Here is a 22338-nt window from a genome sequence, read left to right as displayed (position 1 = left end):
TCGATTAGCTGAGCCTTCTTATCCCGGAGCTTGTTGAAGGATCTCAAAGTTATGTGGAAACCCTCCCCGTAGAGGCGGTTAAATTTCGATTTAAAGCTTTCGTGACTGCAGGGATTCATCTTCTTGGTTCTTTCGGTAAAGTCACGTAGAAGGGAAGTAATAAAATATATATAAGCTAATGTTCTCATTCTTCGCCTGAGGACGGCTGCTTGCGTTGTGGCCGAAACGTCGTGAGAATTGTTTTATTATGTTTTATTTTTATTATTTTATTACTTCCCTTCTACGTGACTTTACCGAAAGAACCAAGAAGAAAATGGTACACATCGCATATGAGAAAAGATTCAACACAAACCTGCGTGGTGAAGTATGGTCACAGTTCTCAATGACTTGCAACTCAGTTTTTATTTGTAAATCAAATGTCAGTGTGGCAGGGTTAGTGTTGGAGTCGTAGGTGTTAGGAATCACTGGGTAAGAACGTGACATCTTCTTGATTTGACCATCGCTACATACAACAAGCAAACTCTTATCTGAGGAAAATCAAACCTCGTTGCTCTTGAGACAAAATTCAGAGGCATACATAGGGGCCTCCATGGTGTGAGAAAGAAAAAAAGATAACGCCATATCACTGAATAAAATTGTGGCATTTCTACTATCTCAATAATCATTCCTGCTTCGACTCTCACCCGCACAGCTCTCACCCTCACTCCCAGTCTCACCTCCAACTCCCTCACACTCTATTATACCCCTACATCACAATTATCAGAAGAGGTATTCATGCTGGAGAAATCCGATTAGCTATGAAGCTCTTTTTCACGCATCTCCATTGGTATCCCTTCACCCCACCCCTAACCTCACCCCCACGTCCCCCACCTTCACCCCCTCCCCCCACCCTCACGGCCCCCACCCTCAGTTTCACCCCTCCCCCCACCCTCACCTCCACGGCCCCCACCCTCACCCCTCCCCCACCCTCACGGCCCTCACCCCTCCCCTCACCCCCGCGGCCCCCACCCTCACCCCACGGCCCTCACCCCACGGCCCTCACCCCACAGCCCCCACCCCTCCCCCCACCCTCACCCCCACGGCCCCCACCCTCACCCCTCCCCTCACCCCCACAGCCCCCACCCTCACCTTCACCCCCACGGCCCCCACCCTCAAACCCGACGCCACTCCCCGCGTGACGTCACCGCCCGCACACACAACGCCACCCCCCTCCCCCCTCCCTCCCAGAGTGTCAGCGGAGCAGCGGCAACAGCGGCGCGAGTAGCGAGAGGGGGGCAGAGACATCGAGGAGGGGTAGAGACTAAGAGAGAGACAGCGAGAGAGAGGGGGGCAGAGACAGCGAGAGAGAGAGAGTGGGGGGCAGAGACAGCGAGAGACATCGAGGAGGGGTAGAGACTAAGAGAGAGACAGCGAGAGAGAGGGGGGCAGAGACAGCGAGAGACATCGAGGAGGGGTAGAGACTAAGAGAGAGACAGCGAGAGAGAGGGGGGCAGAGACAGCGAGAGAGAGAGAGTGGGGGGCAGAGACAGCGAGAGACATCGAGGGGGGGTAGAGACTAAGAGAGAGACAGCGAGAGAGAGTGGGGGGCAGAGACAGCGAGACATCGAGGAGGGGTAGAGACTAAGAGAGAGACAGCGAGAGAGAGAGAGTGGGGGGCAGAGACAGCGAGAGAGTGGGGGGCAGAGACTGTGAGAGAGAGAGAGTGGGGGGCAAATACTAAGCGAGTGACAGCGAGCAAGGAGACACGTCGTGTTCGCAAGCAGCGCGACAACAACAACAAGAAGCAGAAGCAGAACGAGAGCGAGCAAGCGAGCTAGCGAGCCATGTGTGACGAGCAGAGCCCAGAGTACTCCTCGGACGAGGTTGGCGACGAGGACGACCATGAGGACGTGGACGATCTGATGTCTGTTGCCTTTGCCGAGGCTTCTCCTCCTCCGCCCCCGTGCGTGGAGCGCCGCGTGGGCTCTCTGAGCAAGTGGACCAACTACCTGCACGGGTGGCAGGAGCGCTGGCTGGAGCTGCGGGACAGCACCCTCAGCTACTACAAGAACGAGAGCGACTCGGCCTACGGCTGCCGCGGATCCATCTGCCTGAGCAAGGCGAACGTCGTGGTAAAGGCACGCGCCTTGGCAGTGCAAAACACGGGGGTGGTGGTGGTGGTGGGGGGGTGGTGGTGGGGGGGTGGTGGTGGTGGTGGTGGGGGGGTGGTGGTGGTGGTGGTGGGGGGGTGGTGGTGGTGGGGGGGTGGTGGTGGTGGTGGGGGGGTGGTGGTGGTGGTGGGGGGGTGGTGGGGGGCTGGTGGTGGTGGGGTGGTGGTGGGGGGCTGGTGGTGGGGGTGGTGGTGGGGGGCAACGCGAGATCGATACACGTCGTGCTCGGATTATGGACTTGCTGCGTTCATAGACTACGTACATACAGCACACACACTGTATCAATACTTAGTACATACAGCACACACACTGTATCAATACTTAGTACATTCATAGACTACGCACCGCACCAGGTACTCATTTGAGGCTGAGTCGGCCTAGGGGAGGCCCAGGACCGGTTCAGATAATCGTCACTGGAATCGAACCCGGGTCGCCAGCATCGCGGCGCACCGCATTTTCCACTACACTACCACTCCACTTGCACTCCACATACAACATACATACAACATACATATAACATACATGCAACATACATACAGCGCCCATACATGATACGTAATTACAGCAAACATACTACGCATAAGCACATAACCCAATGCACAAACCGTATTTACATATACCTACGCAGGAACACCTGCACACACACACCCACCTGATTACCTTATACGTGTACCGTATTTGCATACGCCTACACATTAAACCGACATGCACATCTATGTAATGAATTGATCTACACCTGTGTTAATTCAGTGCCATGCATGTACAAAGCCAGAGACCCCAGTATAGCCTGTAACAGACTGTCGGGACAAGGGCTGTTAGCGAGCACCTATGAAGGCCGGCAGGGCACACCACACGTGAACCACACACGTGCTGCAGAACACACCACGTGCTCCAGCACATGTACTGCAGAACACACCACACACGTGTGTACACACGCTCGGACATTCATCTTCCCCTTTCACTTCCTTCACTCGTGCCCCCCCCCTCCCCCCCCAGTTACACACACACGTGAAACTTAATCACAGACCCCCCCGCCCCCTGCCTCTGTTGTGTCCCAGTTCCTTCTCGCAGCCCCCCTGTTTATCCCACCCCCCCAACCCTCACTACCTGCCCAGCGCCCCCCTTTCCATTGCTCCCCCACAACCCCACAGAGGCTGATATCAACTCTTGACCCCTTCACAACCACCGTCTCTTACGCCCCCCTCCCTCCTCCTCCTTTGCCACACAAACCAAAGACAAAGACCCCCCCCCCCCTCCACAGCTCCCGTAATAGCCTGAATTGTCTTTTGGGGCAAGTGCTGTTAACGAGAGGGGGGTGGGTGGCCTGCACCACGCCCAGCCGCCTTTGTCTCCCCACTCAATTGAGGCCGAGTAGACACCTGGCTGTTCCCACTCTGACCATTGTCACCCCCTGTACCCCCACATGGGGACAAGATCCTGGTAACACCCCTACCCTCTCTGAGCCTTGCACCTCCCAGCCGAAGCCTCTCTTTGAAAAAGTATCAAAACAATAAACGAACGTGTACAACGTGTGCACAACATTCACCCACACACCCCCCGTCGTGCCCCCCTTTTTATGATGATCACCCACCCCATTTTCACGTGCGTACTCACAATTCATCAGAACTACCCCCCCCAACTCTCTTATCTCCCTCTTACACACAGCACACGACCATGAAACACTCCGTTACAGGAATAGACAACACGCACACAACCCAACACTCACCGCTCCTTCTTTACAATGTGTCACAAAGATCCCCCGTGTAGCCTCAACAGACTGTGGGGGCAAGTGCTGTTAGCGAGCACCTATTAAGGCCGGCACGGCACACGGGGAGGTGGGTGGCCAACACCACGCCCGGCCGCCTTTGTATCCCTGGTGGCAATGTTCACATATCGCACCAGGTACTCATTTGAGGCTGAGTCGACCTAGGGGAGGCCCAGGACCGGTTCAGATAATCGTCACTGGGTGTTGACCGTGAGCAGGAATCAAACTCGGGTGGCCAGGTTCATAGCGCAGCGCGCTAACCACTACACTACCACTCCCTTACTGTTTGTCGAAGCTTCATTGAATGAAATATCTCTTTTAAGAGTTGTCACTTTGGGTGTGTGGGCGGACATTTGTTTTGAGATTTGTTGTTAAGAGTGAGAGAAAAAATAATTTTCAATTCGACGGTCATGCGTGACGCCACTTTGAGCCCAAGGACATGTACGCAGTAACGACAACTGGGAGCTAAAATGACACGCACGTCTAATGTTTTTCTTGAATGTATTTATTCTCATCAACGAAGGCTCAAACGCGTGCAATAACAGCCCGAAACGCATCACAACTGCGCGTTATAGGTGTGCGTAAATGCGATGTTATATCGGGGTTTTGTGTGATGCGTTCGCCTTTAAGTGCACGTGTTAGGAGGTTGCGATTAGCACCCAGTAAACATGGCCCAACGTTGGCCCATGCTTACGGGGTATTTGGCACGGAGACAGCCAGGGTGAGTGTAATGTGGCCCACAGGTCTCTCTCTCCTGTGTGACAGTGTAGCCGAGGGTTGAGCACACTCCAGAAAGGAACCCCGGGTTCGATTCCCACCACCGGATTAATTTCATAATTGCCGTGCAATAATACTGCATGTTGAATGGGTGGTCGCAGCGTTTGTGCCAGTGTACAGGCGCTAACCGAGACAGACTGGTGATTGTTTTCACGTTGTACCTGCTGAGCGGGGGGGGGGGAGTTTGAAATGAATGTGAAGGTTAAATTAATTTGCGGTACTTAGTCACTGTTTTACCACGTATGTATGTTCTATATGTTGTACTTCTTTGCAGCATACCTAGCCAACCGTGTGAATCGGAGGTGGCCTGTGTTTTTTTTTCTCACGAGCAAACTGGGCCCTGGAGGTGTGGCAGACGTAACCAAATCTTTAACCGCCTCCTCTCTGTGTGACTTTGTAAAGTCGGCGACGTGTTTCCTCATTTCAACATCCAGCCCGGCAGCCTCTGGCGGTCCCCACCCCCTCCCTCACGTTTGTCCCTCCGTGCTGCGTGCTCATTGGGCACTTTTCTCTGGGTGCCACATTGATGAGTGAAGCGTTGAGTTTTTATACTTCTGCGTCCTGGGAAGTCGTCTTCAGGCTCCTAGCGAATGCGGCGAAACGTCGGACATAAGGCCGGAACACCACGCGGCAGAGCCCGAATACAAGGCAGAGAACGGAGTGTGGTTGTTTCCACGATTTGGGACGTACATTTCAGACAATTTAAATGATGGGGTAGTCAGAATAATGATGAAGTGTTTTTGTTTTGGGATTACTATATCAACCATTTATGACTAATTCATTGAAACATGATTTGTCCACCTCGATAGGGCATAAATGCTGAAAGTATCATGGTTTCGGACAAAAGTGTGCTCGGCAACATGGAAGGAACCGGAAAGAGAGGGAAGACCTTCCAGATAATGGCTTGACGACATCAGAGATTGGTGCCAGAAAGATGTGGCACTGCTTGAGCATATTGCCACAAGACAGAGGAAAGTGGAAATAAATGCAGTGGTGGACGTCTACGGGCCATCTGCCCCATGGGTCGTGGTGGTGATCGAACAAAGATGAACCGATGTATTGATTCATGCTCCTCCTGCACTTGTGAGCGAGGTGTTCGTAACTGCCCTCTCTCACGGCACCGAGGAGACATTTCATGATAGAGACTTGTATGCACGTCGATGAGGTGTGTTTTTATTGTTATATCATCCAGTGGTGGCACATGCATCCAGTTTCATCAGGCAACAGAGCACACCGAGTGCTTTCCAGGATTAACCGATCGAGTGAACTGCGATGAAAGTAGCAAAAAAAAGATGAATATAGCCTTAACAGATGTTTAGGGCAAGTGCTGTTAGCGAGCACCTATAAAGGCCGGCACGGCACACGAGGGGGTGGGTGGTCAGCACCATGCCCGGCCGCCTTTGTCTCCCTCGTGGCGATGTTAACACACCGCACCTGGTACTCATTTGAGGCCGAGTCTACCTAGAGGAGGCCCAGGACCCGTTCAGATCAACGTCACTGGTGTTGGCTGTTAGAAGGAATTGAATCTCGGTCACCAGGTTTGTAGCGTAGCGCGCTAACCGCTTCGCTGACGCTCATCAGTACATGCTCCATCACAGGCACATTCAATCCACGCAGAATTCCTGGGAGAACTCGTGTGGTGGGTGTTCAGTCGACATTGAGCAATGATTCAATGATGGAAACTGATTATTACGTGAATTTAACAAACGGTTACTGACGTTTATGAAAATTATGTGAGAACAATATAATGCTATATCTTTAGGCTAGAGAAGTAGAAAAAACTGTTCAAATGAGAAAAACACGAGAAACAATGCAAACGAGGTGGTAAAAATTAGACATTTACTATTCTTAAATTAAATTGCACCCAAAGTCATCAATTCTCAGGGGGGAGGGGTGATGTGGGAAGGGTGGGGGCAGGTGTGGAGGGGGGGGGAGAATGTATCATTACATGCTGAGTCTCCAGCACTGGATCATTATCACACGCTGCCTTCACACTCCAATTATCGTTTAGTGGCCCTGCTTATGCATCGCTTGAGACGGGCAACCACGCGCCGCCACTGAACCCATCTCTGTATCAAGGCTCGCCGGTAATGGTCGGACAATGCTGGCAGTGGATCAGCATTTGAAAGGGAATGCACATGAAGGGTCAACCGAGATGGAGCGATTGAAATCAAGATACATGGTGGAGTGGATTCATAGCGGTCGATGACCGTAGACAAGGCATTGGCATCACTATGGTTGTGATTATGATCAGGACTGGATAGATGGAATTGCTGATGATTAAGAAATTGACGATTGTACATGTACGACTGCTACTGCGTGTGCTGTAGCAACAGTGTGCTGCTATGTTCTGAGGTTTGGGACCATGGCCTATGTATAGCAAGGTGAGACATTGGTAAGGAAATGGTAGGTAGTTATATGTATGTTGGACTTCTTTCACAACGTAGGTAATCAACCGTGATAATCGAAGGTTGGTCGATGAGTCATCAGTAGGCAGGTACAGATACAGTTGAAAGGTTGGGCAGATGTAGGTAAATATAGCAGAGCGCTTGTTACAGTTGTAGTTGAATTGGGCAGGCAAAGGTACCTTTTTGGAAAAGGTAAACAAGCATATTTCAGGCCTATTCTTTGCAACGTTCGTGTATTTCCTTGCCACGTGCTCACTCTGTGTACTCTTAAGAAAACGTTTAAAGAAATTGAGATCGCATCCCCAAGCAGTATTCTCCTGAAGTAAAGGTGTGGCTTGTCCTTGGTGAACGTTTTTGGTGAAGTTTTGCTGAAGGTTTGTTCACATTCTGTGTTTGGGAGAGATTTGTGCTGTCGCAAGTGTAAGCTTGCTATGGTATTGCCAGAATGGGCCCCGTAATGGATTTCAAGGGTACTTTCTAAATAAAGTCATGGCATAGGTGAACAGTGGCTGCAGGCGTAGATAAGTGTGTGTGTGGATATATAGTTTTAATGTAATCGTCAGACACGCACAAATCCGTATTATATTTAAAATAATTTCTTCAGGCTAACCTCAGACTGCGCATTGGTATGCCCTTGCCAAGTATTTTAAATGCGCCTTTTTATTGAAATGACAGTATATATTTAAATAAAATGAAGGCTGGTAGGCCAGTGCAATACTGGCGATACTACTGTTATTGTTAATCATTCTAAATGTATTCAATCAATGACGAGCAAGTGCAAGTTGGTAAGTGTCACCAATCTGCTGTTAGTGTCGGTCACACTCTTAACCACATACTGGTCACGTATCGGTACACACCTGATAAAAAAAAAGTCACTTGAACTATTGGTACCCATTACATAGACTTTGTGTCTTGAGATTGTCTCCTCAGGAATCAATGAAATGTTAAACGTTATCTCTTTACCCATAAACTGTGCAATACTAAAACATTTGGATATTGCATGGGTTTTTAGTGGAGGGTTTGTCATTTCTTCCAGAAGCATCGTTAACGGTGTAAAACATTGTAAAACGAGACAGACATATGATAATTGGTTTTTTACCCTTCTATCTGGCAACAAAACTGACACCTTTTTACAAGGAGTCATGTTTGCATAGACCGCAATACCTGCAGTCATAATACAAACAAAAGAACATAACTCTGATAATGTGCACTGTCCTTGAAGTTGATTGGTCCACACCCGAGACAGCTTTCCTTAGAGCTTAGTCTCACATGGGTTGGACCAGATGAGGCCAAAGGCGCCTTTTGGCGTCATCTGGTCCAACCCATGTGAGACTAGGCTCTAAGGAAAGCTGTCTCGGGTGTGGACCAATCAACTTCAAGGACAGTGCATACATTATCAGAGTTATGTTCTTTTGTTTGTATTATGACTGCAGGTATTGCGGTCTATGCAAACATGACTCCTTGTAAAAAGGTGTCAGTTTTGTTGCCAGATAGAAGGGTAAAAAAACAATTATCATATTTTTACTGGCAAATGAGGTTCCCATAGTGAGACAGACATATATAAACCACAAACTTCCGATTATGATGTGACTCGCGAGTAATCCAAAGGTCGCTGTATATAAGATAGGCCACAAACATTGTCATCTTCAGCATCACGATGCCACCATCATTACTCTTAATTCAAATTTATTTGATTCTACAGAATGCTTTGCTAAAAAATACAAAACAGGATACGTCCTCTCCCTACAGTATTGTAGGGAAACGATATTGCAGATCCTATTATCATCGGGTTGTCTGTGAATATACTCCATTTATCCGTGGGGAAAAAGCACGTGTGATAGTGGATAAGAGATTGTGCGAACCCTACAGCTCCCGCCGAGAATTGAGTTCTCCTGTATGGCACTTTCACTTTTAAGAAAAAAGACAATTAGGATTTTAAAACAAAATTACATCTATAAGGTGTTTTTTTTTCTATGTAAACTTTTACTATAAAATGCTTCTGTTGATCTCGGTGTTGCAGGGTAATTAGATGTAGATCGTAATTTGGCTGTTTCTGGTAATTGGTGAGATCGTGGGCTAATTTGCTTTTGATTTTGACCTTCTACATATATTGGTGAAAAGGTGATTCCATAAACTCAAATCAGGGCACATTGTTGCAATGAGCTTTTACTTGATAACATTAAGACAACTATGAAAAATAAACCATGGCAAATCCAGCATACATGTTCTTTTGTAATGCATTTGGGACCATTTTTACATCTGCATGTTTTATAATCTTTTAAGCATTTTTACTCTTTCTCTAAACAGTTTATAAGTACCCTCATCTTTGATTTGCGACATCAATGCCCCCGTCCACAGGAGGCCATTCTCTTTACATTTAGCATATTCCTCCCACAGGCTCACAGAACATGTGCATGGTAGGCTTTTTAAAACGTGCACTGAGTTCCTGCCCCTGCCACTTGACTTACCCGGCCCTCTACCCATAATTCCCCTCTTTCATGTTTGATTTATAAATGTATGTAATGTGCATAAGAACATCATGTTCATGGAACCATTTTCTGAATTCATAGTAGGGTTGAACACATTTACTTATCAATGCACTTAAGCAATCGTATAAATAAATGTCCATGGGTCATGAACCTGATATTACACACTATTTTCATGAACAATTGTTTAAAATGAGCCCTGTATCATGCTTTTGTGCTGTAAAACGCATCTTTTTGCCATTGAAGTTGGGGTTGGTGTCACCGGTAGGAAAATTAATGAATAATAAAGAGTTGCCCTTAGATCGTCTTAAACTGCACCCAAGGGATGTGTGTTACTTGGGTTGTGACATCTCTAGGTCGCACTGCACAATTACAATGATGAGGCAACGTCTTTGGTTGCAATTAGTGCATGCCGACTTGCTCCGTCCTGTGCATTTCACTGGGGAGAGAGGCCGCAAGAAAGAGCCATGTCCTGAAAATGAAATTCGAGCATCCAATGCAACCTGCTCTTGTATGAAAGTGCAGGATTGTTTCAAGTGTAGGGTGTGTGCAAAGTGCACTCTGCTAAGTAACCTGCAACCTATTGTAACTGCAAGTTATTCTACAGCAGTTGATTAAAAGGTTTTTATTTTATTTCAGCCAAGTCTATAAGTCTTTGGGAGGAGGGTTCGTGGAAATCGGAAAGACTCTACGATCCCCTTTTGTATGGAGATAAAAAGTCCTGCAGTCACTAAAGCTTTAAATCAAGATTTATGATGATCAATTACACCTCTTATGTATACCAGACTTATTCTTATCTTTCAATAAGCGAGGAATCCCCTTGACCATGCGAATAGGATTACAAATGTGGATTATTAATTACACTGACGCATCGGTTACCTGATTCATTGTTCAGAACAATGAAAAGACATTGCACCAAATAAAGTCAATGTATTGCATCGTAATCTCCCGTTTTCAGCTGTATATTATCCGCTATAAAACATCACATTTAAAGTAATGAAACAAAATGCTTGCACTTTTATAGGCCAAAGAAAATGTGTGACAAATAGTGCAACTGGTCGCTATGCATGGGGCTTGTTGCTCGATTGTTGTCCAGGGGCAAGCAGCAACACGGGTGAGTCATCCGCTGGTGCCACCAAATCCATCCATCGCCTTTGTGGTCTGCATTGTGCTGCTGAGTCACGAAATTCCATGGTGATATTTGAGGCTGGTGTCTTCACGAGGGCGGCACCATTTATCACGTGATATACTGGCCACCGAGACGGTCTGTGGTGGGCGGCGGGGTGGCCCCACATTGTCAACATGTCAGTGGACGTATCAAGTGGCGGCAGAAATGTTTCACCAAAGAGGGAAAACGCATTCATAATGCAGAGCGGCACATCTGTGTGGCAAGCGCTGACGCGCACTGTAAATTTGATGAACCTGCAGGCGTGTGTAGGCACCACGGAGTCTACTGGTTTTGTGGGAAATCTTTGACTTAAAGAAAGTACAAGCTTTAAGAGTAGACTTGCTGCTTAATGTGAATCACGGTGATGGTGGTAACTACTGCAACCTTGAAATGTACTTTCCTGCAGTGTGTGCAATTTTTTTTATTCTGAAGCTTTAATTTAGGCCTTGTGGGCGGCAGTGTGGCAAGATTGTATGATTCATCATCACAATGTTAGTGTTCATTGTACTGTGTAAGGGATTGCGTATGTGCATGTCACGTGTATTCAAGTAGTCATTGTCCATACAGGGTTTTATTATTTGTAGTTACACTACTGAATTTATTTTGGTGCTGTTATCAGTGTCATGTCACGAATCGAAGTATCAATTATTTTTCAGAGCAGTACACACCCTGTATTGAGTGATTGGCCTGCAGAAGCAGACGTGATGGAACTACTTCGAAGTCCCACTTACAGGGATTGTTTTTACCTATCTACTTAGGTGGCTTACTATCACACATCATGCTGAAGAGATGATGTGTTTGTCCTGCGGCATTCAACCCAATATATTATATTTCACTTGTCAGAGTTGAAATGTATTAAAATAATATGAATATTCATATGTAATCTGATTGTTGTAAATTAATTAGTGACCGGGCTGAGAAAATCAACTCCCGTTACTCTGGTGAATCTGGAAAATTCTTGAACAGCTTCCTAGAGTTGAACACGGCATCTCAAGGGTGCCAGCTCAATGCTTTGAACCCTGTGCCACCCGGTATCCTGCCGGAACTTCTTGTATTTACGGATGATGAACTTGTTTCGCACCGTACATAGCCAACCATGCTAATCAGAGGTGTTCACACATGGCATAGATCTCAACAATACTGTATCGGGCTGATGTGTAAATTATTATTGTAAAACGGGACTTTCTGCTGTACATAACCCTGTAAACATTACAATATTTACCATAATATGCAATACACTCGTACACAATATCCTTGTAAAATGTATGCTCACGTGAATGATGAATTATTGGCAAAGGGGAGATTGCAATATCATGGTATACACATGAGGAATGGATTGAGAGGTTGTCTTTAAACGAGGACTACATTCAGGCACAGGGTTTCATGGTAACAAATGGGTGTAAAAATGTCAAAAGGTACAAGCATGCAACATTGTATGTTGTAAATATTTTCCACTCTACGGTGAAATATTACAATCGGTCCTGGGTCAACCAGGGGGTCACCAATGGGCACCGAGTAAATATCTATATTCTTGGTTCTTTCGGTAAAGTCACGTAGAAGGGAAATAATAAAATAATAAAAATGAAACAAATTCTCACGACGTTTCGATTGCAACACAAGCAATCATCATCAGGTGTGAAATCCACAGCAAGAAATTTTGAAAAAAGTTGTGTTCACACCTGATGATGATTGCTTGGGTTGCAATCGAAACGTGAGAATTGTATTGTTTTATTTCAATTGTTTTATTATTTCGCTTCTACGTGACTTTACCAAAAGAACCAATAATATGAATCCCTGCAGTCACGAAAGCTTAACATCGAAATTTAAATAGCTATACTTATGCTTGTTGAATATTATTCACGAAACGCCGTCACACATTTAAAGTGACATACAAACATATCTCTCTCAAACAGGATATTCTGCACTAATGCTAATACGGTATATAAATTTACTTTGAGTAATCCATTATATTACTTTGGGTCGACCTCGGACCTCATGTTTTCAAGATAAGTTCCTTGCCTGTAGGATCAGCAGTTCACCAGCATTGATTCAAGAAAGCCTGACTAATGAAACCGGTCCAGAGTTTGCTCATCTTGAAACAATACCACTGAGATGACGCACTCCCAGAAGGTTTTTGCGGCCTGTGTTTTGTGTAAGACAATCTTTTTTTACGGGAAGATGTACAGTGTTGTCTGATTACTTTTTTTTAAATGAGTGTGTGGTAATGCTTGTCGGGAACGTGCCTTGACTTGAGTGAGCTTCGTACAACTGGGAAGAAAATAGGTTTTTATTTCTTGAGCGAACACAATAACCACAAGGCCTACAACGTGCTCGCTCTTGTTTTATCTAAGATAGCATGCTGCAATGTATCGTGTGGTATACCAGTATTCCATGTTTTGCAACTCTAGCTTTTATAGCAATGCCAGAATGATCTGGGTTATCACTAAAATGATCGCCTAAAATAATTCTGCTGTAGGTACCTTATAGACTTTTTCGTCATCGTCACTGTTTTCCCCTTTGTTTATTGCTGCTGATGTACATAATAAACTATATGACTGCTATATATTTGTACAAATGATTGTTGCTGGGAATAATGCAATCTACTTATAGATGAGTCACCCTCTCATGTGCCACTGACGTTATGACATTCCTTACCCATTTCAAAACGCAGCATTTCATTGCGGAATGAGTCTCAAGGTAAAGTTCAATCTCGTGTCATTTTTAATATAACTTTGCTGCAGTCTCCAAATGTTCTACAACTTGCTTTGTTAAGCATGATTTTCCAAAAAACAATTATTTGAAAGGTTGTTCGTCATTCAGTGCTTTATACTTGGTCAGCACAGGGCAGTATTGGCACCAGGCAATCCAGCTGAACCAGCTGAACCTAAACATTTAAGTCTTCCAGAAAGACTGTAAAATAGTTGAAAACTTTGTACCGATTAAATATGTATTTTTCTGTTTTAGTTAATATTTCTACTGTGTGTGTGTGATGCGTATTGTTTTTTACTCAAATATCCTATGAAGAAGTGACTCAGTCGCATTGGGCTCTCATCAACAACCATTTTCTTTCCACTGCTGAGCAAAGGCCTCCCCACGCCATCCCAATCCCTCAAGGCCTTGCAATGCTACAATCCATCTTACTCCTGCACACGAGCCTATCTCATTGTTCAAGTTACATTTTACAGAAACACTCCGAAGTTGGCTCTCACTTGTCTCTCTTTCATAATTTTCACCCTCGTCGGTTGTTTGAATGGCTTTCATGATGACTGTCGGCAGAAAATCTGAGATGTTCATTGCTTTCTCTGCATTTATTTGTATGCTTTTATATGTCCAGACAAATTTGAATCGTCGTTGTTGGAAATGGTGAGTGTCGCTCTTAGCCTGACTCTTCTTATAAATTGTTGCTAACTTCCTGCAGTCCCAGTGTGAATGTGCCGTAGGTATATCAATTTAAAGCCTGAAAAGTGCGCATATGGCTAAGATGTTAATTATGTTCAGCTCTCACTGGGATAACTAGTATATGAAAGATGTGAAAATGATCATATTTGTTTATTTAGACATGCTGTGCATGACTTGTGATTGTCTATAAGGCGTTTACGTAGTAGTAGGGTTGACATTACAGTTAAAGGGCATCGTAACAGCAATAAAAACAAACGATCCAATATTTATCTGCGAATAGATACAGATATTTAATGATAATAATGGCTCGGTATGTTCTACCAGGGTAATGCAGTAATTGTAGGTGCGTAGTTGTTTTACACTTTTTGTTATCGCTTGTTTTTCATGATCATTGCTTTTAGTTTTCATAGCATGAGTAGGTTGCGATCCTTTGCCCACTTCATGAATGCGAGCCCTTCTGGCCAGGCGGGTGAAAGCCAAGCGCAAGGTCTTGAGCCTTTCCAGAGCCTGCACTCTAATGCGGGTTTTAAAGATGGACTGACAAGCTAGACACTTTCCCCTATCACCGGCACCGAATCCATTGCATTTTGTGACTTTAAATTGATATGACCTTTGCAAAATGATACCACAATCATGCTTTATATATACAGGCACTATTGAGATCATATCTATGGGAGTAATAGATCAAATCTTCAGTGCTAGGCAAAATTGGGGCAGAGTTGTTTTGGTTCATTTGAATACGATCATGCACCAGGCTGTCAGCACCCAGCAGCGAGAGCACATTTGCTCACGGCTCAGTGAGCTGTGACATGCAGGGATGCTCCGGGGTCTGTATAGAGCAGATTAGAAGCCTGACATGAGCTAAATGGTCTCTTTGCACATTAAACATGCCTTTCATTATCCCGTTGAATCTGATCTTCTGAAATAAATTAATAAAAGCTTTGCATATTTTACGATTGACCTATTTTTTTTTAATAAGGTTAATTGGCAATTGCTGTGCTTCATAAAATGTAGCACTTTGTAAAAACAAATATATTTTTTGCCATAGCTTACGTCCTGTATAATTAATAAATAAATCACTTGTGGAGCCTCAACTTTCAGAACGATTCTCCATGGAATGTTTCACTAAATTATTAATGTTTTTTTCTCTGTTAGATTGCTTTGTAATGTTAATTTATTGCATAAAAATTGCTCCGTGTTTTTACCGGGAAAACGTAAAATTTTATTTGTAGGGTTTATTTTTTACATTTATAGAAAGCCAGAATATTTATTTCTTGGCACAGAATGTCGCGTTAACAGAGGTGTGGTTTCAACATTAGCATTATTATAAATGGAAGAGACCCTCATATTCTTTAAAAATCTCTAATTAGGGCCCTATTAAATGTAGTCTCTTCATTTATTGAGTCAAAGTGAACTCTTTATAGTTATTCGTATTGCTCACGGAGGGATGGTGAAATGACTACAGTACAAATTCATTCTCCATTTAATTATATGACTTTACATGTCTTGGGATCACTATTAAATTCAACCATCGATTTTAGTGGCTGCAAAGATCACATCAACCCATTACTTACAGTATTACATCCTTGGATCCCTTTTGGTAATCCACTGCTAGCTGAGGGCCTCCCCAAGCCCAAGTGTGTGGGTGCTTTTGACCATATTTCCACCACACTGGTCACTACGAGTTGGTGAACGAGGTGAGCATAGATGTTGGAGCATTAGTACTGTGCAGCAACAGCTTTAGCTGTTAGTTTGATACGTACGTAGGCTTTCGCGACCAATATTATTCATAATAAAGTGTTTGGGTTAGATCGCGTTATTTATAAATGTGTCGTAACCCTCCACCACCCGACACGGCCAATCAGCTAAAAAGTGTCACGTTGACAAAAGACAAATAGTTCACTACTTTAGCCCACCGGTGTGTTGAAGAGTGAAACCACAGCGAAACGTCGTACTACTCAAAAATTGTAAATGTTGTGGTTTCACTCTTCAACACACCGGTGGGCTAAAGTAGTGAACTATTTGTCTTTTGTCAACGTGACACTTTTTTTTGCTAACTGGCCGTGTCGGGTGGGTGGAGGGTTACGACACATTTATAAATAACGCAATCTAACCCCAAAACGTTGATTATGAAGCTTTAGCTGTGCTGCCATCCATTGACATGAGGCCCCGCAGCAGTTTACATGATGGTCACTTGCCCGAGCACTGTCCACTATCCACCTTGCTTAGCTTCTGAGATGTGGTGAAATCGAGTGCGTTCCAGGTGATGTGATCATTGGCATACGACTGATGATGACGACAATAACATCTACGTAAGGCAATAATTTAATCAGAATCTATTTTGAGACTGGAGGAATTCGATTACCGTTTTCACAGATGTGCAGTACGGGCAGGTCAGTAAGGAGTGCCAAATAGAGAAAAAAGTAAAATATAAATATTTATTTTATATATCTCAGTACGATTTGTGAAGTTTGAACAAGGCAGCAATTCAACAACAAAACGGTCCCAGACCACACCCAGGTAACACATAGTCCCTCAACAAAATTATCATAGTTACAAATAACATTTGCAAATGTGACTGTATCCGGCAAGCATCTTGCATGATTTAATACATATATTGCAAGGATTTGCATTAATGCGCACACGAACGCCGCAGCATTATGAGCATAAGAATCTATTTTGAACAGATAGATGTATCCCAGCATGCCTACTGTGCCAGCTTCGGTGCACATTCGTAGCAACATCGGATGGCAAAACATCACGGTGCATTAGCAGCACAAGTGGTCCATGTGCCCAGACCAGGCATTTCATTTGTCGGTACCACCTGAGGTGGCATCCCTTTAGTGGTTAGTTTCTTTATGTGGGCAATAAAATTACGTAATACACCTTGGTAGATGACTGGGTTATCAAGTAATTGACTCTAATTAGTGATATACATAAGTCAGTAACCACAAACCCCATTTGCTTAGGTGGTGCTACCCATGTCTGGTCTGGCCCATGGTCTCTGGCTGTGTGCCTCGCTGTCTCATTTTGTATTGTGTTCAAACAATCCACTGCTTTGTCCTTTGTTGTGTGTTCCACTGCGCATCTTTGTTTAGTACTGGAAGGTAGCCACTGTCTCCCTGCCACTTGCCTGGCATCAGCGGTGCACGTTTGAAGCCAGTCGTAAATGTGTTTGGTTATTTTTACGACGATACAACACTGCTCACACTATAATGCTCGGGCCCTTCTCCCTCACCACAAATTATGAGAATGGCTATTCTGGCCCTTGCCACTGTCGTTTGCACCCCTTTTATATCGCCAAATAGCAAAATCCATTGTTCTACTGTACTTCTATGCTCCCTGCCCTCCTAAATCCGTACTGACCAGCGTGGTGAAATATGGTCAAATAACTCTCACCTGCATAGTGTGGATAGGCCCTCATTTAGGAGAAGATTGACAAACCGCTCCTTTTGAGGCACGTGGTAGCTCGATATTTGGCAGTACTGTATGATGAGGCACCATGGCCCTTACATATATTAATTCAGAGCTCCCCACTTAACAGAGCTTGGTTGGAAGGGCACCATCAAATGCTTGTCAGTTGTCAATGATGTCCAAGCTGAAAGGCCCAGGATGAATTGTAAGTGGGTCCATGTGTTGGTAAAAAATATATATGATTAACGAGATTGAGTTAGTGGTCAATAATCAAAAGACAAAATCCCACGTATAGCCTTAACAGACTGTTGGGGTAAGTGCTGTTCTCGAGCACCTATGAAGGCCAGCACGGCACACGACGGGGTGGGTGGCCAGCACCACGCCCGGCCGCCCTTGTCTCCCTAGGAGCGATGTTTAAACACTGCACCAGGTACTCATTTGAGGCTGAGTCGACCTAGGGGAGGCCCGGGACTTGTTCAGATAACCGTCACTGGTGTTGGCCGTGAGCGGGAATCGAACTCGGGTCCCCCGGGATTGCAGCGTGCTAACCGCTACAATGCCGCTCCCCCACACACAGCTGCTTTCAGGTACATGTGTACCTTGATGTCAAACACCATTATTTGTCTGTGCTGTCGTTTCACTGTTATCACATCACTGATAGGAAGCTCTATTAACACAGCAGCAATTTGGCAGTTGTGTTCCCATTGACTAGGGCTCCAATTGCCTTTTTTCAAGGGATATCAGCAAAAAACAGGGTTGGAACAAGATAAAAAAAATATAAATGACCTATGCATGAGTGAAAACAAAAATAATTTCTAAATGCAAATATTCACAATATAAATGACACCATTAAAGAGATCGTATAATATTACCATGTATTTTATGTTATTACTGTAATATAATTATCTCTCTATTTTAAAACCCAAAATAGTCAGAAACTGCCTTTCCCACTTGTACGTGAATCAAAATCTGTACATTCTAAATAGTCTTTCTCTCACTTGGGTTAAAATTAACAACTTTTTATTATTATTTTGATATGGCTTGTGCGTTTGTGCCTTAGCTGGGCAGCAGCTTTATCATTCGCAGATGGCAGTGCATCTATAGCACCTCTAAGCTTGGTTAGTGGGCAGTCTTTAACGATGATCGTCGTCATTATCTGTCTCATGTTGACCTTCTTTTGCACCATACGTAGCCAACCGTACTAATCAGAGGTGCGGGGAAAGGACAACAAACTAAACACAAAAATCAGTTCTTAAGAAATTCGTTTTCAATCTAGATTTAAAAGTGCATAGCTCCAGTGGCTTCCCAATATCGGAAGGAAGAGCGTTCCAGATGGCCGCAGAAGCGCATCTGAAAGCGCGCGATGCAGTAACCATCTTTGTCGAAAGCCGCTGCGAGGATGACCAGAGTTCATGTGATGCTTTATGCTTTATGCTCCTTGACGATATCAGCAAGGTATTGTGGTTCATTTGTGGCGAGCACTTTGTGTGCAATGAATGCGACTTTATAAAATTTACTTGTAGAATTGCCCGTCATTGGACGGGTTCATAAAAATTTAATATAATGCAACGGGCTAAAATTTGTATATTCTATTGAGTTTCTTTAATCAAAACATTTCTACGTATCACATTTAGTGTAAATTGACGATCATCTCCCAAAAGTTTTCCTTGATGAATTTTGTTACATCAGTACTTTGATGTGGGTTGGATTTTTGCATCTTGACAAAGGAAAATTAAGTTGCCCATGGGGAAAATAAGTAATATTAAAAAAAAAATTTAAACACGCTTTTATGAAATGTACTAGTAATGGCACAACTCCAGGAAGCGGCCCCGAGGCTTGCCATAACGTAAGGGGGACCGTGGTGATTTACAGCCAACGTCAGTTGAGCGTGGACAAATAGACCCAAGCCGAAACATAATATACAAAAAAGAATGTTTAAAAAAAAAATGTAATTTTCAATGATATAATATAGTATTGTCATCAGTATGACATAAGTATACCAAGTTTGCAGTCGATACCACAGTGGGAAGTGGGTTAAAATTGAGTTACAAGATTTGAGGATACAACAACGACAACAACAACGACAACAGACAGAGCAAGTTAATAAAAGCGTGTAATAATAAAAACAAGTTCGCTGAGATGAAGTCCAACATACTTGATCGAGTCAAAGGTTTTCACGTTGATGTTTACTTTTGTGCAATATAACAGGTCACGCTTATCAATGCTATATATGAACATGTTTCTCCTAACATAGAAAACTATGAAGCTATTTCATGTAGCGTGTAGCATGCCACTGAATAAAATAATAAAAGTAAAATAATAACATAATGATCACCGTGCTGGTCTTCCTGTAGTCAGCAGAACACAATTCGAATGGGCCTGTATTACACATTGCTAGATGGTGTTTCATGCTCTATAAAAAAACTAATTTATCTATATAGAAAATAATTACAGCTTATATAACGTGTTTCATAAAATCACAGGGCGTGTTATATCAATGGCAATGGGAGGGAGGTTTGGGTAAGAAGTGGCTGAGTTTAAATAGAAAATGCCTTGGTGTATTTACAATGTTGACACTTGAGACCCCAGAATTGGACGAACCAAATTAATTGTGCAGTTATTAGTATTTGGGCTGAGATTGTCAACTCTCTACACATAGGCACCATCAGTGGTTGCTTCTCAGATTTCTATCCCGAATGTTATGGATGATCGTTTTAATTCCTTCACATAATCTTTATTCCCCAGAGCCAATTCACTCGACGTGTAATGATTTACCGCCGTCTCCTCCTCCATCTGATGAATTGTCACGATTCCATTTATTGTGTTGAAAATTTTTTTGCTGTAATGCTGTGTGAAGATTCTGTAATGGATGCCGAGTTTGTGAACCAATCATACGCAACTTAACTCTGTTGTGCGTCACGTCCACACATTTGCGGTTCCTTCACATTACACTGAAAACGTGGGCGTTTTTTTTTATCATTCTTGCATGAGGGTTGAAAACTATACATTTCTTATAAGCGCGATTTGGTAAATGTTGTGAGTTGAATAAGTTCAGCAGTGGATTGAAAAGGCTGTACAAGTCAAACTACCTAAATTGTTCATGGGCTAGCGTCTATTTAGCTCGATAACTTAGCAGTTGAGCTACTTTCTTTCGTCAGCAATTCTGTGTTCTTTCCGCTGTCCGGCAAATGTTGAGGGCACGATCCATGCATTTGATCAGTTGTTGCATTCATATAAAAAAAAGAACCCTGTGATATTTCTAGAATGAGTGTCATTTGAAAAAGAACCCCAACATTCAAATATGTTGTTGATCAAAACACCTCTGTTATTTTCTAGAATCTTATGTATAAAATGTCCAAACTAATCTATAAAGATGCCAGACATTTGAGACAAAAGTACATGTTATAATGGGCACTTGGCCAAAATATAAGGAGGAAAACTGATTTATTTAAAAATAAAAAAAATGGGACGAAGATAAACCAAAGTTAACCTAAAAGATTTGGACAAACAGTGTGATGCAATAAACACAACACTTGTGTGACCACAGGAAATCACTCCTTTCAATAACGCTTGCGGGTGCATAGCCTTCGCAATTCCACCTTATCTTTCTTAATGCAAGGGAGCTGCTGTGTCCAAGAGATGATTAAATTGTGTTCAGATAATTTTTCTCACTTTTTAATGTAATTGTTTTTTGCTAATGCATGGATTACCCCATGAAATGTAATTCACGCAGGAGGCAGCCATGCTGGACTAAAAGGACTTCACATGTGGCTACAATGTCATGGTTGTTAGCAATAAAATTACTATTCGGCATATAAATTATGCTTAAGTCTTTGGAGATCTGCAGCTACTGGGATTGGAGAATCATGGGATTGCCTTAGTGCTTCACGATGATACCATTTGTGGATGACGAAGGAGAGGCGATGGAGTGTATCGAGTTTTATTGCAGGAACAGAGCATCAGTGCTGCGTACTTGTTGGTGAGGAGAAGAAAGTGAAAACAACACTTTAGACACGTTTTAATGAATGATGTCTAATCTAATATAATTTTACATGAATAGAGCACCTTCGCTCGAGGCGCTTAACATGGTTTGAAAAACGGTGACAGACTAGAATGATTTAGATGGCAGGGGTGTACAAGGATTAGGGATCTCAAAAGGGTCGGGAGAGAGGGGACGGAGAGGGGCGAGGGGAGGGAAAGGGAAGAGAATGGACAATAGAGAAGAGGTGAAGCTTTACGAGAGGAACGGAAGGGGGTTAAGGAGGGGGGGACTGCTTCATGTGCAGGGGAAATTGATTAATAGAGGGATGCAAGAAGGGAGAAGGACCGAAAATGGGATTGGGCACAAGGAGAAGGAGGCACTGCGAGAGAAGAGTGAAGAGGACGAGTCGGGCCATAGAAGGAGATGAGAGAGGCAAGATGGTGGGGCAAGGCCATGATAATTTAACGAAGTAAAAAAAAAAGTACAAGAAAATAATGTGATATTAGTCATATTTATACAACTACACAGAGCGTACTGCTGTAAATGTTGTGCCAAACATTGTATTGCTGCCATTAATGGCTTGATGGAGTTAATGGTCTTTTTACAATTCCCAACACACTTGTATGTGTCGAAAAACAAAGCATTTGGATATACGGAAAGTGGATAATCAAATGAGCACATGCTAATGAATAATGTATAAGCATGCACCACTCTGCCAGTCTGGCTAATACAACGACGAGCAGTCCTGACGCACGTCACCTGAAATCACTCCTGTTTGAAGACGCCCAT

The 22338-nt window shown here is 43.8% G+C and overlaps 1 protein-coding gene across 4 annotated transcripts in view; it reads left to right on the top strand.

Annotated features, from left to right (window-relative positions):
- The first annotated feature begins 1230 nt into the window (after positions 1-1230).
- The window catches only part of LOC144738358 (ceramide transfer protein-like), a 97791-nt gene continuing 76683 nt past the window's right edge, over positions 1231-22338 (top strand). For all 4 annotated transcript variants that reach the window (XM_078621413.1, XM_078621420.1, XM_078621409.1 and 1 more), the window contains exon 1: positions 1231-2111. In XM_078621413.1, coding sequence (XP_078477539.1) covers positions 1824-2111 — 288 coding nt within the window. In that variant the 5' untranslated portion in view covers positions 1231-1823. The remainder of the gene's footprint in view (positions 2112-22338) is intronic.

The sequence above is a fragment of the Lampetra planeri genome, chromosome 3 (assembly GCF_965212315.1).
Source record: "Lampetra planeri chromosome 3, kcLamPlan1.2.h2, whole genome shotgun sequence".
NCBI lineage: Eukaryota > Metazoa > Chordata > Hyperoartia > Petromyzontiformes > Petromyzontidae > Lampetra > Lampetra planeri.
This window is presented reverse-complemented; position numbering and strand designations above follow the sequence as displayed.